The 19,363-nt window shown below is 46.7% G+C and overlaps 1 protein-coding gene across 1 annotated transcript in view; it reads left to right on the top strand.

Annotated features, from left to right (window-relative positions):
- BRINP1 (BMP/retinoic acid inducible neural specific 1) overlaps positions 1 to 19,363 on the top strand; it is a 93,474-nt gene that overhangs the window by 21,438 nt on the left and 52,673 nt on the right. Inside the window, exon 2 of the mRNA XM_058038037.1 lies at positions 9,236 to 9,503. Within this exon, the coding sequence (XP_057894020.1) occupies positions 9,286 to 9,503 (218 nt within the window). The 5' untranslated portion in view covers positions 9,236 to 9,285. The remainder of the gene's footprint in view (positions 1 to 9,235; positions 9,504 to 19,363) is intronic.

Here is a 19,363-nt window from a genome sequence, read left to right as displayed (position 1 = left end):
GAACCAATCCCTTCCAAACGGAACACTCAACACAGTCTGTTCTGAAGAAAAGCTGACTTTATCAAAACGCCTTTTTTTTTTCCCCCCCTTAAATCAACAAATTTCTACAAAGTGTTTTGCCTCTTATGAATTGGCATTTTCCTGACATGAAATGAGCAATCCAAAATAATTCTAAGCAGCTCTGTGGCAAGTCCCAGCTAATTCTGGAATAGTAGCATGAAGGTGCGTGGGAAGGGTACTGCAAGGAGACGTAAGAGATTTGGGTTGAATTCCTCAAGCAGTCATGAAATGATCTGGGACAAGCCATTAATCTACCCCATGTCTCAATTCCCATCCTGCTGAATGGAAAAAAGCAGCATTTCCCCATCTCCTAAAGCTGCTGCAAGGATAAAAATCTATTAATTCTTGTAAGATTACTGGACTTTGATATGAGGTGTATAAATACTGAGGAAGACAGGAGATAGAGCTGCATTTTTTGTGTAACTTAAAAAGAAATTATGGGGAAGTGGACTAACTAGGACAATACTTTAATAATAGTAGGAATAATTTCAAGTTCAGGGCAGTGCTTAATAGAAATCACTGCTCAACACCCCGCCATATTTTTTTTTTTTTAATAAGCAGCTCAGAAAAGTGCAATTTATCATTATTATTATTATCATCTATATTCATTCTGTCTCTGCCACTTCACAAATGAGAGGAGTTCCTCACAAACATCTACAAAAGCGAGCTCATTATCCAGTCTCCCTATTTTTAACTCCCATTTGTGACAATAGCTATCAAACTCTTGCCAACAGTTGGGCTGCTGGTGTGCTGACACCGCTGCTCCGCAGCCCGCTGAGCGGGATTAGCTCACTGTTCCCTTGCCTTCCCCCATCTGTCCCCGGCCATCTGCTGTCCTTGCTCTCCTAAATGGATTCTGAGCTTTTTGGGGCGTGCACCGCCTTGCTGGTTGCTGTCTGTGCAGCACCCACTGCTCCAGACTTGGATTCAGCAGGATTGGCTTCGGAATCGCAGAGTTATGAGTGGGAAGGGACCCATCAGGATCGTCCAGTGCAGCTCCTGTCCAAACACCCCAACAACCCCACCCTGGGCACCCCTGGCAGCGCTGTCCAAAGGCTCCTGGAGCTCTGGCAGCCTCAGGACCATGCCCATTCCCTGGGGAGCCTTTCCCTGAGCTCCAGCCTGAGCTGCCCTGGCCCAGATCCAGCTGTTCCCTCCAATCCCATCACTGGTCAAAGAGGGAAGAGATCCATGCCTCCCCTTCCACCTCCCCTTGTGTGGAACATGAATGCCACAACTTCTCCTGAGTCCCCTCTTCTCCAGTCTGGTCAAACCTCAGCAGCTCCTCCTATGGCTTCTCCTCTAGACCCTTCACCATCCTCACAGCCCTGTGACAGTTTACCATAAACCAGCATCCTCTGGGGGAAGAACTCTTCCCTGATCTCCAGCCTGAGCTGCCCTGGAACAGCTCCAGCTGGTCCCTCCAATCCCATCACTGGTCACAGAGAGATCAGTGTCCCCCCTTCCACCTCCCCTTGTGTGGAACATGAATGCCACAACTTCTCCTGAGTCTCCTCTTTTCCAGTCTGGAGAAACCTCAGCAGCTCCTCCTATGGCTTCTCCTCTAGACCCTTCACCATCTTCACAACCCTGTGACACTGCGCCATAAACCTGTCCCATGTACATGTGTGCATGAGCAGAAGTTCATTTTAATTCTTTTCCCAACCTAAAGAGCGCTGTGAGAAGGATCTCTGTGACCATGTTCACAGGGGTCTGAGGATGAGGGAAGAGATGAGGATCTGACTCCATGTTTGAGAAGGCTGATTTATTATTTTATGATATGTATTGCATTGAAACTGTACTAAAAGAAAAGAAGAAAGGATTTCATCAGAAGGCTGGCTAAGAATAGAATAGCAAAGAATGATAACAAAAGGCTTGTCGCTCCGACTCTCTGTCCGAGCCAGCTGACTGTGATTGGCCATTAATTACAAACAAACCAACATGGGCCAATCCCAGATGCACCTGTTGCATTCCACAGCAGCAGATAACCATTGTTTACATTTTGTTCCTGAGGCCTCACAGCTTCTCAGGAGGAAAAATCCTAAGGAAGGGATTTTTCATAAAAGATGTCTGTGACAGATCTCCTTTCCTCACTGAGCCCTAACCCAAGTGCCTGTGGAGCCTGGAATTCAGAGCAATGACTTTGGTATGTTGGACAGCAGATTTATGATCAGGATTTTTGGGGTTGGACTCCCTCTGTCCAGCACCACCTGATTTTGTGGCTTGGTGTAGTCACCTGCTACTCTTGCTTGGTTTGAAGCCGCCTCTCATTGTCCTCATCATCACACCAGGAGTTTATAATTAGCTGAAATGTGGGGACAAACAAGCTAAGAGCAGGTACAGAGCTGTTACATTACAATTCTTGCCTCCTTACAGGCAAGGAGTAATTGGAGTTTCTGCACAAAACCGCTCCCTTTAGGCTGCTGGCTGAACTGCGTTAATAAAAGAGGGTTTGTGGGGCGGTTTTGGTTCACAGAATATTCTGACAAGTTGTGAGCAAAGTGTTGATAAACTGAAAAGAAGAAAAATCTTTTCTCCTACAAGTCATTTGGGGTAAAAAGTGATATTTTTATCACTGTTCCATCTGAAGGGCGTGGAAAGACAAATCAAAAGGAGAAAAAGCTCCAGTAGTTTCAAATTGAGATTTGGAAACCTCCTTGGAGCTCTCACAACCCAAACACTGACATCTCCCAATCATTATTTTTTTCAGCATGAGCAATTTGGTGAAAGTGAAGGGAATTTGTGGACTCTGTTGGAATTTTTAGAGAGATATTTCTCATCTTCTCTCCTTGCCTTTCCTCGCCCAAAAATATTTTGGCTGATGAATATCCCGCAGGTCTAACCACTCATGCATATTTAAAACTGGAGTGGTGAAAGAATAATGCAAATTTAGACACTGATCAGAGCAGAATTACTGAGATTTGGGGATGGATTAGCCAATCACTGCCTGAAATAGTGAAATCCCACTTCTCTGAAAAAACAGCTTTACAACCATTTGGGATTTTACGGTGTTGTGTGCCACAGTCACCCAGAGAGTCAGAGCCAGTGCTGAGTTGCAGCTCCAGCCCTGACTCAGGCAGGTATCAGTGTCTGCAGCCTGAGCTATAAAGACATCTGGGTCACGAGTGCCCAAATTCTGTTTTTCCAGAGCTCAGGTTTATCCTCAGCAGTTCATATGAGTTAAACTCTGACAGACTGGCTTTCCTTTCCATCCACATTGCCTGAGTTCCTCTGGCCCTGACAGAGGAAAGGTGTCCCCAGCTTGCTTGGGTTGCTGGGAAGGGTTTCCAAAGAACAAGATGTTGTCTTTCCGATATTTTCATGGGCCATCCCTCAGTTAGGGGACAGGACAGAAATGTTACTGCTCCACAAGTTAAATCCTAAAGGTGTGGGGCAGCAATCGGCTGTCCATGAGTCTGAGTGCACAAACCCAAAGCAGGCATGGCTGAATACAAGCTAGAGTAGCACATCCTGTACTTAAAATTAAGGGTACACTTAATCTGTTCTCTGAAATGAGGTCAGACATTCGTCACTTTCCAGGGTTGAGCTCTAAACTAACATAAGCTGTTTCATCTCTCCCCTGACACTTCAGTCTCTTACTAATTTATCAGCATCCTAAAGCCGTGTGTGAAGTTGCTGAAGAGCAGAACTGTTTCAGATACAAATAGCAATTGTTAGCCTCTTCCCTCTGGTAAATGGCAGCAGGCAGAAACCTCTCTCAACCTGCCAACAACCAAATGTGGGACACGAGGAAGAATTATTGGTGCATGAAGCTTAAAGAGATAGGGGACTTATTCCTGTACTGCAAATAATGTGTTCAGTAATTTCTCTTTCCTGAGTCTGCATTTCTGATGGAAATAGTTCACAACAACGAGCATGGGAAAACAGAAGGGATGTGCGTGAGATCAATTTGGATCTAATAGAAGAGATAAATGAAAGGTACAGGGGGTAGGGGAAAGGTAGAAAATCCCAGGAGGCAGAGGAGTGTTCACAGCAAGCAATGGAGTCAGAGCACCTGCATCCTGTCTGCCTGTTTATAGCAGGGATCTGGGGCTGCACAGCCTCCCTTGGATGAAACAGACCTTGCAGTATAATTTTGTGCAAAATCTATCACTCTGAGCTCTCCCACTGTATAAAAATTACCTTTTAAGTGGCTAAGTAGACATCCAGCTCTATTCTTTTCTTCTTATTTCAAGAAACAATGGGAGTAACAGCACTTGCCTGCCTTACTAGAGTGCTGAGAGCTTTAATTAATGTCTCTAATTCAATTTGAACTCCTTGGATAAAAGGCACTGCCTTGTGACAGCGAAGGTATTGCTGAAAATAGAATATAATTAACACACAGATATCAATCACAAAGAAATTAAGTGTACATTCAAATACAACTTGCACTTTACAGAAAATACTTGCCTATATTTCCTCCAAGAATCTGTAGACTCATAAGATAAAGAACATTTAATGTTCCAGGCTGAATTGGTATTAAGAAAAGGGCATCCTAAGCCACCTAACAAACTCCAAGGGGCTTTAGGAGGGATCTCCATGTGCACTGGGGGATGAGCTTCCATGCTGGATGGAGCTGGAAAAATGACTGTACCATGACTCAGAGTCAGCACATCCAACATTTCCTTCTCCCACTGCTTGTTTGCTGTGAACTGGAGCCGTGTCCTGGCTCACCCACGGATTGTGTTTATTAACAGATGTGATGATTGCATGATGGTGTTTGTTGACACGAGCCAGGAGGACCCAGCTCCCTCCCTGCTGTGCTGTGCTTCTCTCTTTCTCGTGGGGATGGGCTGCAGAGCTGGGTGTTGTTAACTGCTGCCCTTTGCTGAAATGGTTGGCATTCACTGTGGGGCAGAAACACCTTGGGAAAGACACAAAGCAAACAGCAGGTTTGTGTTTTGGGAGATGCTACAGCCCAGTTCTGGCCTCTCCAGCAAGTTCTTGGTCTAAAGAGTCACACAAACCCCATTGTGACTCCATGCTGACAATTGGAAAGTGGGGCCAAGACTCCACATGTAAGGGCACTGCTCAAGGTCATAGGGGGAGTTTGGGGCAGAGTTGAGCAAAACACTGGATTCTTGGCTCAAAACCCAGTGTCTGGCTCCCCCAAGCCCACTCTTTAGTCCACAGGCTGTTTCTGTGCCAGATGTAGTTAGTTAGCCTGGGGTCTCCCACCCTGCTTCTTGCCTGGTTCCTTTTGCCAAACCCACAGAACACATTTCACATCAGTGGAGTCCCATAAAGACACCTGAAAAATTAATTTTGGATTCAAGCTTGTTAGGAGGTGGATTGAGTGCACCTCACAGTATTTTCTCAGACACAAGACAGTCCCACTTTAGTAAGCTTTATAGCTTCCATGGGGACCAGCCCTGTGGAATGGATTAATCTTTAATGTGAAACAACATCTCTACAGCAGCTACAGGGGGGAAAAAGATACTACTAAAAAATTAAAGTTGATGGTGTGATAGTAGTCTGGACCCAGTTGCGCTCCACCATCCTCCATTGCCTCGGGCACCACTCCCTGCCCTCAGAACTCATCCAGGCAGCTTCCAGGCTGGAGATGTGATCATTTCTCCAGTGGTCTCAAGGCATGTTCTGCCCATATCTTACCTCCTGGATGAGAGCATCACAGCCTCAATCATCCTGACTCCAGCTGTGCCCCAAAGGAAAGGAAGAAAGGATGAAGAGTGGTGTGTGGTGAATTAGGGACCGTCTCCTCTCTTTCACAAGCTGATATTTCCCCAGTGTATGACATTCACATGCAGGAGGACACACTGGGATTTCTCTGAGGCCCATTTTTGTTTGGCTCTTCTCATTTTTCAGTTCTCACTTGCACGGTGCTGGAAACTGGAGGGAGGCTTTCCCCCACTTGGGTACATAAGAGCTCCCTTCCTCTCTCTGCAACAGAAATCCAATAGACAGTGAAATATTTAAGGGAAAACTGATCCAGGCTGGCAGATGAGGGAAATAGCTTTGGGTGAGTTTAATGAGCAGACAACCAAGGAAGCTGGGACAGCATGTACAGAGCAGCTGATTGTTGTCTGTACACCCAGCTCATGGCAAACACGCTGAGTTTGAGCTGATGGGACAAGAACAGCCTGGCAGGGAAGGAGCCTGGGTGGAGAAGCAGTAGAAATCCACTTCTGAACTGGAATTTGGAGGTGCTGAAGGTGGGGATGCAGTTGGGAGCATTCCCCAGAAATCACCTTGGGCTCGGGAGTGAGTGGAGGCAGGGATGTTCTGTGCTCTGTTGCCCTCAGGGTAAGGCTAGAAACTCCCCTGGTTTGTAAGGAAAAGTAGAACCATTCTGTGTGTGATGTGAGGGGCTAAGCACTGAGAACCTCCCTGTACAGGGCTGAAATAAGAATCAGTGGTGAAGGCTGATGTTAAAAACATATCTCCAGAAAAGGAACAACAGGTACCACCAGGTTTAATAACAGCAATATTCCATCTGCAATTAGAAAGGACCAACAGAAAAATCAAACATTGGCTGACTTTCTCATACTTCCCCCCCCCCCCCCATTTCTTCCTGTAATGCCACAGCTGAGTGTCATCTTCATGACTTACACATCTCAGTTCTGTGCTGCAGCTCCTCGAGCACATGCTGCGCCCACGTGCAGGCTCCCACTCCCTGGCACACACACACAGAGGGCTCCTGAGCTGCCCAGCACACCCAGGGCTCCAGCCCACCTGCACAGCAGCTCACACACTCATTGCCAAGGCATGCAGCCCTGCAATGCTCCAGGGGAAGCTCCTGGAGCAGAGGGATGGCCGTGCTGGTCACGAACACCTCTGCTCTGTGCTCTGCTGCTCCCAGCAGCCAAGGCTCACACACAGTGCTGCGAGTGCAGCTGGCACCTCTAGCACGTCTCTCCTACACTCTCAGAAAAATCTTTTCTTTATGGGAGTTACAAACTTTTAGAGGACTCAGGCTCAAAACCAGAAAGTTTTCTGGAGATGCACAAAGAAGCCTGATGTGAACTCTCACTGTGACAAAGCTCTGAGTAGCCTCATTTCTCCTGCTTTAAAAAGTATCTGCAGTCTCTCTGCACTGTGTTTTACAGAAACAGGTGGGTATCACCTGTCCTGAGCACAATTTGTGCTCCCAGATTTGGGAGGCAGCTTTAAGATCACTGCCAGCTCACAGTGCTGGCACTCCCTCCACAAAACCCAGAAGGCAGGAGCAGGAACCAGCTGTGAGCGTGGAGAGGACTTTTCCAAGCAGCTCCCAGGGGCGAGGAGCACAACCCAACAGGCTGAGCTGCTGCTGTGGGAGCAGGAGGGGACCATCCTGGGTGGGAGGTGACTGTCACAGACATCTCTGTATGAAAAATCCCTTCCTTCGGATTTTTTCCTCCTGAGAAGATAAGAAGCCTCAGGAACAAAATGCAAACAATGGTTATCTGCTACTGTGGAATGCAACAGGTGCATCTGTGATTGGCCCGTGTTGGTTGTTTATCATTAATGGCCAATCACAGTCAGCTGGCTCAGACAGAGTGTCCAAGCCACAAGCCTTTTGTTATCATTCTTTCTTTTTCTATTCTTAGCTAGCCTTCTGATGAAATCCTTTCTTCTATTCTTTTAGTATAATTTTAATATAATATATATAATAAAATAATAAATCAGCCTTGTAAACATGGAGTGAGATCCTCATCTCTTCCCTCATCCTCAGACCCCTGTGAACACGGTCACAGGTGACACCTGTCATCTGGGGCACGGTGCCAGCAGTGCCAGGGTGCCAGCAGCCTGGCTGGGCTGAGGATGAGCCAAGGGCTGAGATGCTGGCAATGGGAGTCAGGAGAGCAGGGCTCTCTTCCAGCTGTATCCAAGGCTTGCTGTGTAACCTTTAGCAGGGCACCTTGCCCCCGGATTGCCTTCCCACTCATCATATGCCTTGTCACATGCCTGGCTCACACAGGGCTGTCCCCAGCTGTGACGGTGTTCACAGGGGTCTGAGTATGAGGGAAGAGATGAGGATCTGACTCCATGTTTCAGAAGGCTTGATTTATTATTTTATGATATATATTACATTAAAACTGTACTAAAAGAATAGAAGAAAGGATTTCATCAGAAGGCTAGCTAAGAATAGAATAGCAAAGAATGATAACAAAGGTTTGTGTCTTGGACAGAGTCCAAGCCAGCTGACTGTGATTGGCCATTGATTACAAACATTCAACATGGATCAATCACAGATGCACCTGTTGCATTCCACAGCAGCAGATAACCATTGTTTACATTTTGTTCCTGAGGTCTCTCAGCTTCTCAGGAGGAAAAATCCTAAGGAAAGGATCTTTCCTAAAAGATGTCTGCGACACTCAGCCTTGCTTTGCTGCTCTCCCACAGTAGCAGTGAGACTGTGCCCTGCTCCAGGTGCTGGGAAGGATCTCCCAGGCTCAATGTGCATGCTCAGCCTGTCACCCTGCAGAGCCCTTGATCTTGAGGAGTGCCTCAAGGTCCCTCCAAAACTGAAATACCAACAGACTCCATCCCCTGCACCACGCACACCTCCCCAGCAGGAAAGCAGGGTGAGGACATTTTTATCTGTCAGAGTTTGGCAGGATTTCACCGTTGTGTGTGTCTGTGTGTGTCTGTGTGTCCGTGTGTGCCGTCGCCAGACCTGGGTAATTATTTTGTTTTATTTCTTTTTTTGGCAGCACTTGAAAGTAAGAGCTGGGTCTTTATAGATTGCTCAGGTTGCACAGAGTATGGATTAGAGATCATCAGAGAGACATGAAAGCAGGAGACACGTTTCTCTGGCACAGCATTAAAGGGACAATAAAGGGGTAATTGTAGCCTAGGGTGCAGCCACCTCCAGTGCCTGGCCTTCACTCGCCTTTGCTGCACTGTGGAGAACTTCACGAGGGAAATGATGGAGGAGCTGGGGTGAGGATGTCTCAGGTCAGGACCTGGTTATTTCAAAGGTGGGATATGCTCAGGAGGTTAAAGACACCACTTAAATACATGAATAAAACACTGCCAAATACTCTAAGGTGTAACACAGGCAAACTGAAGTCTTTTAGTACTTGGTTTTTCACGTCTGTTTTCACCCTGAGAGAAGGTTGTCAAAGGATCCGAGCATTTTTAATCTCTCTCTTTCTCTCCCTCCTCCCTCTCCTCCCCTCCATTTCTCTTTCTCTCTCTCCTTCCTCCTATCCCCTCTCTCTTCCAACAGGACTCCACAGAATGGAGCAAGAATGAGAGGAAAAAGGCAGACAGAAAAGCATGAACTGGAGGCTTGTTGAGTTCCTCTACCTCCTGTTTATATGGGACCATATACTCATACAGCCCTCCCACCAGGACCCAGCTGCTACCAACCAACATGTCTCCAAGGAGTTTGATTGGCTTATTTCAGACAGGGGGCCTTTCCACCACTCACGGAGCTACTTATCCTTTGTGGAAAGACATCGTCAAGGATTTACAACCAGATATAAAATATACAGGTATGTCGCCTTCTGTGGAATTCACATGCTCTGGACCTGAGAGAAGCAGGGAAAAGAATGATCAAAACGATTCTTGTGTCATTGGCTGCTCCTGTGTTGTGCCAAAGCAGAATGCAATGCAGAGATTGTTTACCCAAGGTGATGGTGTTTTGTTTCCTTGGCCTGCCAGGGCCAAAGGTGTGTGCAGGCTGTGGGTCAGCAGACAGTCATGAGGTTCTGGGCAGTTGGAATTGAGTTGGGTGCTTGTGCAGATTCAGTTTCGATGTAGTGTAATACAGAATAGAATAATATAGTATAATAAGGTAATTACAGAATCACAGAATCACAGAATAATGAGGTTGGAAGGGACCTCTAAGATCATTGAGTCCATCCTGTGCCCTAACACCTCAACTATAGCACTCAGTCTTTTTTTAGCCATGTCCAGTCTTTTTTAAACACATCCAGAGATGGTGATTCCACCACCTCCCTGGGAAGGGCATTCCAGTACGTTATTATTCTTTTGGTGAAAAAATTTTTCCTGATATCCAGCCTGTACCTTCCCTGCTGTAGCTGGAGACTGTGTCCTCTGGTTCTGTCAGAGCCCAACCCCACCTGTCTGCAGCCTCCCTTCAGGAAGGTGTAGAGAGCAATAAGGTCACCTCTAAGCCTCCTCTTCTCCAGGCTAAACAGCCCCAGCTCCTTCAAACATTCCTCACAGGGTTTGTGTTCCAATTTATGAACCTTCTGATATCCATGGAGTCCTCCTTGTTATTCCTCCCTCCCACAGGGGTCACCTTGTGTTTCCGATCTGCTTCCTGTGCCTTGGACGAGTTTTTGGGTGCTGGGAGCTCTGCCAGCTCCCATGGGCTGCAGGCTGAGAGCTGCACCACTGTCCCCATTCCACCTGGCAACGCTGCTTTAGTTCCCCCAGGCCCCCAGCTGGCAATGCAAATTGCTTCAAAGGCTGGGGTGGAGCGCTCTGATAGTGAGATGAAGGCGCTGCAGTGTCGCGGCAATGTGCACAGCACAGAGTGAGATGAAAAGGAGCTGAGGGGGTGGGTGTTCTTCATTCCTGGTGACAGACAGTTCACAGGCAGGTTCCCAAGCAGCTTTTTCAAATCAATGGAGCTCTGGACAGCCCGAGCCTCTGTACCAAACTCGTACATGTGAACTGCCAGTAGCTGCAGGTTCACATAAAGATGTCACCACGCACGTCAGCGTGACAGTTCTCACACTGCTGTGTAGGAGCCTTGGCTGTGTGCTGCCTACCACGGATCTTTGAGGATTTATCTCCATGTGTAAGTTGGACTTGGCCCAAGAACTGTGATCTTGATTTAAGAAACTGCAGAGAGTTAAAAAAACCTACAGAGAATAGGCAGAATTTGGATTTTACTTTGCCTTCTGGGCTTTTAAGCCTTAGCTGTCACTTGTTTCAAACTCTTCTTGCCAGCTGTGCTATCTAGAACCACCCCTTTTCCTCCTCATTTTAATCTGAAAAGCTGGGGTGCTCACATGAAGGCCCTTTTGAAGCAGCAGGCACTTTGGAGTGAAGGGGAATAAGCCAGCAAGTGTCTGGAGATTTGTGCTGAAACCCAAAGAGACTGAAAAACTCTCCCGGCCACGTGTGTATTTACATAATTATATGGTCCTGTTGTGCTTCAGAAAGACACAGCCATGCAGAGTGGTGGGCAGGGAAATGTTGGTGAGCAGCCTGTGGCACTGTGCACATGGACATGGACATGGGGAGGGGGAATTACAGGGAATTACAGGGAATCACCTGTGTGCTGGGAGTGTTGTCCCATGGGCACAGAGCCAGAGTTACAGACATTTGTGAGGCATCAGCTCTGTGTGGGGAAGAAAAATGTTCTTGTCCTGCAGCCTCCAGGGAGTGCAGAACCCCCTTTCCCTGCAGCAGGTTAAAAATATTGTCCTGGCTTGTCCTCTCCAAAACAGCTCAGGGGGAAGACAGCCCCAAAACCTAAAAGCTGCACTGCCTTGCTTCCACTGGTGCCTGTGCGCAGAGCAGCAGAGAAAATGCCTTTTCCCAAAAGCCTTTTTGCCTGGCTGTGCTCTGCCCAGCTCCCCTCCTGCCCTGCCTGCCAACACACACAGTGACCCAGCCCGCAGATCCCTGCCCTGCTCCTCGCCTCTGGCACTGGCTGTGCCCTTTGCTAAAGAGCCGTGCAGCCCAGCATGCCAGCACAGAGTCTGCAGGGGCTGGGGGCACAGAGGCACACGATGGATGTGTTCAGACATGGCTACGAGCTGCCACTGTGGGTCAGGCCACAGATCCATCAAGCCTGGGATCCTGTCTCTGAGCATCACGGAGAAACGGGTCTGCAAGGACCTTGAGAGGTCATTTAATTGAGCCTTTCCCCCAAGGCAGGCTCAGGCATACCTGTGTCACATCTGACAGAGGTTTGTGGGGGACCTGGGAGGTCTCCTGTGATGGAGGATTCACACCCTGAGCAAGCAGCCTCTGCCATGGCTGTGCCTCCTCCACTTTTATAAAGGAGCCAAGAGTTTGTTTGCCTGTGAAGCCTGTGGTTTGTTGTTTTATCTGTCAGGGGGAAAGGAACAAATTCCCTTTTGATTTGTAGGAAACTAATATGAATTTAAAGTCTTACCTCAGTTAAAGATGAATTTTATGTATGGGAAGTTGTTCTGTTTTTTCTGTTTCTGCTTAATGTTGTTAAACCATTTATGAAAGACATGTGGAGCAGGTGGAGAACACAACACCCTCCTCCCAGCATGGGAGAAAAAGGGCATCAGCATTCTGTGTGCATGGCAAGTGTCTGAGAGAGGTGTCTTGCAGATAATGACCATGCTGGAGAAGTCACCATTCCAAAAAAAAAAACCATGGAAATAAGCCAAAAATCCAGTGGAAGTAGTTAGGAGAGAGTTTAGAGAGGACTGCAAGGGTACCCGGGGTATTTCATGGCCAAACACCGCACAGTTGAGCAGAAGGAGGGAGCTTGGGAATGCCACTCATGTGTGGTGCTTGGAGCTGCTGGGAGCTGAGCATTCCCAAAAAATCCCTGGAAATAAGACAAAAATCCAGTGGAAGTAGTTGGGGAGAGAGTTTAGAGAGGACTGCAAGGGCATCTCATGGCCAAACACCACACAGTTGAGCTGAAGGAGGGAGCTGAGTGCTTGGGAATGCCACTCATGTGTGGTGTTTGGAGCTGGTGGGAGCTGAGCACCTTGGAAATCCAACTCTGGGACAAACCTGCTCAGCTGAGGAAGAGGAGAAAGCCTCACGTGCTGCAGCAGAGCAGATGCCACGATCAGGTGGGAGTCTGGCTGGATGCCGCAGGGCTGTTTGTTTTTAATATCTGGCCCTGTTTGGCAGAACTGGTCACTTAAAAATTGAGCCCATGCATTTTTAAAGGGATATCAGGCTCAGCCTGGCTATGGAGAATTAGTGGAGCCACAGCCAATTCTCACAGTTAAGAGCTAGACTGTGCACACACTCTCCCAGAACATTCCGTTTTACTGAAACCCACAGGGGTAAAATCTCATTTTGTGGCCTCCTTAAATTGACTCCGAGAATCTGTAAAGCTGTTGGGATTTTGTCAACTGTTTAATTCCAACATAGAAGCCTCTTTCCTACCAAAAGATGGCTCTCAATTGCTCTTTGCACTAGGCTAGCCCAAGGGAGGCACACATCCTGCATTAAGGATATCAATCCTTTCCTTAGGAAAGCAGCTGATATGGAGCATGGGAATTTTCTGTGCAATCTTCTCCTTCAATGCCCCTTTCCTCCCATACTTTTTTAGGTTGGCTGGTTTTTAGTTTGTTGCTCTGTCAAGCAGTTCCTTGTGATTTTGCTGAGGGAGGTTTGGCCTGATCCCTGCTCTTCTCCCAGGGCTGATGGCAGCAGATCCCAAACCAGCCACAGTGACCAAGGGTTTGGAGAGGATGTGAAATCAATCCAGAGGGCTTCACCCAGCCCTAACTGAAGCACTGTTGGCCGTTTAGTGGTGATTTCCCTGGTGTCCTGCTGTGTGGGAACATGGACACATCACATTAGGGCCGTGTCATTTACACTGGAAAACCACCAAGGCAAAGCCACTGGTGGTGCTGAGAGCAGCATAAGGCAAAATGCAGAATTTTCTCCTTTTTGCAGGTGATGCTACAAAGGAAGCAACATAAAATCATGGGGGAGTCTTCCTTCTATCATTACTGAAGTCCAGAGCATGTCAGCACCCAGCACAGAGCCTGTTGCAGTGAGCAGGGCTATTTTATATTCTGCATAAGCAGAACTGCTGTAGAACCTCAGAGCTGATGATATCTTTCATAGGAAGCCTGGATGCAGGTCTAGCATCCTAGAGTGAGCAGACAGTTCACTGTTAAAAGCCCCAAAGTCTTGTTACCTCCTTCCACGCATTTCATTTCAGTGGATTTTAGGTCTCTTGTAAAAATTTTTTTTCTGATTTTCCTGGTACCCTCAGTCAAGGCTTCCACCTTGCATTTGGCATTAGGAGGAAGGCAGGCAAAGGGGGAGATGTCTTATATTAAATCATGAACAGTAGGAGTGGATACAATTGCATTAGGGAAGCACATTAGTCAGCATTGATTCATACTAATAAGGGTGGTTTAGGGGGGCCTCTGGCAGGAAAATGCTGCTTTGATCATTATCTGTGCACACTGGTGCTAATGCAGATAGGATGGCAGATGCTGAGAGTGGTTTGTGGGTTGTCTGAATATTCATTATCACCATCCTTGTTGTTATTCCTAGTCATGAGAGCCTGGGGTACGAGGTACTGCAGGAAGGCTGGAGAACAGATGAAGCTCAGCTTGGCTTTGGGACTGGGGTCCTGCTCAGACCAGAAAACATCCCTGTTACCACTGAACAGTTAACAGCTTCAGCCCACTGCTTTGAAGTATGTTGTCATGTTGTCCTTTTTTTTTTTTTTTTCCTGCTTCTTCTCTCAGAAGTTATTTAGCTATAAGGCAAAGCAAAAAAGTGGGCTGAGCACTGGAATGCTCCATGCAAATTACCAGGCAGAGGCACTGACAGGAATTTCCCTGATGATGCTGCTCAGCTGAAGCAAGATCTAGAAAAAAACAAAAAACAAAACAACCAAAAAACAAAAAACAAACCAAACCCAAAACAACAACAAAACCCCAAACAAACAAAAACCAAACAAAAACAATGAAAAATTAGAAAAATTCTTTCCTTAAAAGAAAAATAAAAGGCTTTGTTCAGTGTCAGATAGGGGAGGCAAAGATGGACAAGGTGAGATGGGTTCATCCAGCTGAGCAGAGATTGTCATTGCCAATTCTAGGGAAAAGAGGGACAGGACACAGAGCTTTGGAAAGGGGAGCCCACAGATGGAGTGGCAGAGAGGTGACACAGGCAGGACCTGGGTTTTTGCCCCAGGTTTGTGCTGTGGCTGTGTGTGAGCTCATTTCTGCGTGCCCCAATTCCCTCCCCACCCCCTGAGAAGGGGAGATGAGGAGATGACAGCACTTGCCTGCTCTGCATTGCTGGGCAGACTTAATTAAAAGCTGCAAGATGTTTGGACATAAGGGACAGCAGCAATATAAAATGGATGATCACACAGGGCTGCGAGTGGAACGTGCATGTGCGAGAAGGAATGCGCGTTTTCCGTGCGTGGGAGTTTAATTCCATTTTCTGAAATGACAGTGGGGACAGGGAAGTCTGGCTGTCTGTGCAAGGGAGCAGGGAAACCCTGGGGTATAAAAAAGAGATCTGCTCACCTTGTAGCTTCTGCTGCAGTGGGACCAGTTAGAGGCTGCCTAATTTCATGAAATCTGCAAATACAGAATCCTTCTGAGACCTCTGTCAGGTCTGCTTAAATCAAAACTTAGTGAGGGAGGTGGCACCAAAGCAGCCAGTCCTGCCCATCCCTCCCTCTGCAGAGTGACAGGACAGAGCTGATAACTCACCAACACTAGGTACAGCAAGGTCCCAGATAGTTAAAAAGGAAAAGGAGCTTGTGAGACAAGAAAGATTGGGAGAAACTGGCTGCACAAGCTGGACAGAAATTGGTTGGGATGCTGCCTGGGGAAAAAAGCTGATTTTTTTTTTTTTCTCCCAAAATGTCGTTTCCTCAGGAGAAACAGTGCAGGTCTAGGACAAGTCAGTGGAGAGGTGAGAGGGGTCTCCATGTGATAAGAATGTGCTTGGTGTGCCTTTGAGAGTTGGATATTTTCTTTTAGGTAGAGGCTCAGTAGGAGTACGAAAACATAGGCTTGGATTATCGCTACTGCTATCTCTAGGATAGTAAGGAGAGAACTAGTAAGGTTAGGAGTGAAACTGCTGATATTGTGGAGCACAAGGCTGTTGTGGCTGTAGAGGTGAGCGTGACTTTCAAGGTTAGAGTGACTTGGTGATTTTCAAGGCTTGTCAGGACAAAGCCTCAGCTGATGTGCTCAAGAGCTGGTCCTGCTTCAAGTGGGAGGCCGGATTAGGGACCCCCATGGTCCCATATAACCAGCATTTGTGTTATTTCCCTCTTTCTTCAGTTCAGAGTGGACACTAAACTGTGTGCTCATAAAGGGATTTGCGCTGGTGAATGCATTCAGCCACACTAGAGATTTTTATTTAGTCCTAGAAAACCCACAAATCTGAGCAGCTATGTGCTCCCTAAATGTGTCACTCCCTCAGTGAAGAGGAAGAGAAGGATCCTGAAGCCAGCATCTCTGCTGTGCACATAGCACAGGCCACAGCAGACTTAGAAATGCATATGCTGTTCTGCTGCTTGAATTTTCCCTTAGAGGAAAAAAAGAAAAATGAAGGAGGAAAAAAGATTGGTCTCACAAAACTGTCTCACAAAACTTTCAAAGTTTTATGGCACCGCAAATTAAAAACAATGAGCCAGATTCTCTGTGACATAAATGTGTGAAACTGTTGACTTCAAGGTAAATTCACCAATTTATTGGCTGGAGAATGTGTTCCAGCACACCCAGCACTGCCCAGGGCACACACACAGCCCCAGGGTTTGTGTGACTGCCTGCCCTGGCTGGGAGGAAAATGAGCTTTTATAATTTCTGAGCAAAAGCAAAATGTTACTCTTACATCAGGCACTGGGTTTGGCCAAGCTGGTCAGTGATTGTGAGGGTTTTATGGCTGGTTTTATATCAGAATCACAGAATTGTTTTGGCTGGAAAAGTCTTCCAAGATCGAGTCCAACCTGTGCCTGATGCCCACCTTGTCCACAGCCCAGAGCACTCAGTGCCACCTCCAGCCCTTCCTGGGACACCTCCAGGGATGGGCACTCCAAACCTCCATGGGCAGATTTTTCCATTAAAAAAAAATTTTCCTGATGTCCTCACCTGGCTCAGCTTGAGGTAATTTCCTTTTGTCACTTGTCACTCCCATCAGGGAGCTGTAGAGAGCAAGAAGGTCCCCCCTGAGCCTCCTTTTCTCCGGGCTAAAGTTGACTCCAATCTACAGAAGTTTGGCCTTTCCTGACTGGGAACTGCCAGGCAGATTTCATGTAAAACTGTGATTTCAAAGAGCTGAGGAACTCACCTGGCAGAAAAACAGAAAACAGTCTGACAGGTGAAAAAAAATAATAAGATAAAGTAAAATAAAATAAAATAAAATAAAATAAAATAAAATAAAATAAAATAAAATAAAATAAAATATAAAATATAAAATAAGTAAAAGTTAATTTTTAACTAGATCACTTCCTGGTCTCATTCATTCTGTGGTCAGGGCATAGCAGAGGGACAGGGTTGTGCAGATAGAGGCAGCAGGGTGACAAAGGGGACAGGTGAGGCTGCTCTTTCCTGCAGCAATGTGCATGAAAGTTCTTTTAAAGTGGTTGTGACGTTGTTTTGGTTGTGCTAAGTTGTGGCACAGACAGAATATATAAGAGCTGCTTCCATCATTTTTTTCTGGCCCTTCTTCTCTCCATTCCTCATTGGCTGTTTTTGCTGTCTCTTTATTGCATTGAATTTAATCTACTGGTCAGTAGAGCAGTACAAAGAATTGATTTTGTGGTTCACTGGTTGTACAGAACAAAAATCATATTAAAAATGGGTTGATATGAAATGGATGTTTGTTCAACTTTTCAGTAAAATGAAAACATTGAAACATTTCATTTCAGGCTCAGTGAAAGTTTTAAACTGTGCTGTTTATTTTCACTTTATTAATCCAGTGAATTTTTTATTTTTTTCCAATTTTTAAGGCGCTAAAGTTCATCTCAAGATATGAAGTCAAGCAGTGCCACTTCAAAAATGTCAAAAGAGGAACATTTTGATTTTGAGTGTATTGTGTTTAGCTGTTTATTCTTCAGTTTGAATTTGCAAGGAGCTTTTATAACCTTGAGTTAGGGAAGGACTGAAAAACAAAAAAAGACTGAGTGTCCTTTTCACTCTGTGACTATGAAATCTTGAAATTCCCTGGGGTCCAGCTTTGATTTTCTCTGGGTTCAGCATCTTAGGATAAAGAAAAAAACCGCAATAATAATTTCCCCAGTGTGGCTGGGTAGGAGTGAGAGCCAGGATGAGCAGCAGGAACGCAGCTGTGCCTGGGAAAGCTCGTGGTGCTTCCCAAAACCAGGCTGGGTGCTGGGACCCAGGCGCTGTGACAGTGACAAAATGCACCCACAGATCCTCTCTCACGCAGCCTGGCAGGTTTTCAGCCCTGTTCCACTTGATTGCATGTCTGAAGCATCCAAGGAAGCACCGTGAACGTTCTTCTCAAACAGCATTAAGGTGGTGCTTAGCTCAGGTATGAATTGATGGGCACTGTTAGGCCTTTTAATCTTTGCTTAGGGTCTTTTTAGTCGTGCTGAAGTTCTGCTGACAAGGTTTTCTTATTAGGGTTTTATGCTATGTGTTTAAAAGGGACATCAGCTTTTTTTTGTTTTCCAGTCACAGGGAAGGGTTTTTAGGAGAGACAGCACGGCAATTGAAGGACAGAGGGAGCTGAGATGAAAGGGGGTTCTCTTCTCCATGTGGAATGAGCAATGGAAATTCATCCAGGCAAAAATACAGAATCCCCCTAGTTTATATTATGCCTGTAAAGGAGTGATGTACATTGGTTTGCAATCAGTACATGCCGTGTAAATAAATGTGTGTAAACCCAAACCTGAAATCCATTTCCATAGTGCATGTAAACAATGAAGCCTCCCGGTGTTGTCTTCGATGTAAATGCTCATCTAAAAATGACATTACTACACGTTTATGCTACTTTACGAAAGCCACAATTTACATTCCTGTCTAGCATCTCCAAAAGCAGTTGGCAAACAGGAACCATTCAGTGATGGGCACGAACCAGACAATTCCATCACACAGCATCTCCTCCAGCCCCAGCCTTCATTCCACATGCAGTGCAGGGACTGCTGCTGCTACATCCCCTGCATAATGCAGCTCCCTGCATATGTGCAGCTTGCCATGGATTTGCATAAGCAGAATGAAGGCAGGAGCAGGGGCTGGCAGGGAATGGCTGGGGCTGAGCTGTGCAGAGCTTTGTCCTGGGGTGTGTGAGCAGGCACAGAGCTTGGCCCTGGCCAGGCTGGAGGAGCAGCTGCTCTGGCTGCCTTTGGATTCGGATGGTGACGGCTTGGGAGCATCCCTGGCAGCTGCAGGGCTTGACAGAAGGACACACCTCTCCTTCTCTGATATTCTTGAGAACGGAGGGCAAGAGGAAGGAAAGGTGGCACCAGCCTTTGATATGCCTGGACACGCTGAAATATGGGAGCAGAAAATCTGTCCAGGCTCAGGAAGGGAAGCCCTGCATACAAAGGCGGCACAGGGACGGTGTGGAGGCAGAGCAGTGGATGAATTCACATTCTGATGAGCAGTTGATAAGTTCACATTCTGATGAGGCTCCCATGGTCAGGCACCATGGCACCATCCTTTGATATGCCTGGAGGTGCTAAAATAGGGGAGCAGAAAAT

This window comes from Melospiza georgiana, chromosome 20 (assembly GCF_028018845.1).
Source record: "Melospiza georgiana isolate bMelGeo1 chromosome 20, bMelGeo1.pri, whole genome shotgun sequence".
Lineage (NCBI taxonomy): Eukaryota > Metazoa > Chordata > Aves > Passeriformes > Passerellidae > Melospiza > Melospiza georgiana.
This window is presented reverse-complemented; position numbering and strand designations above follow the sequence as displayed.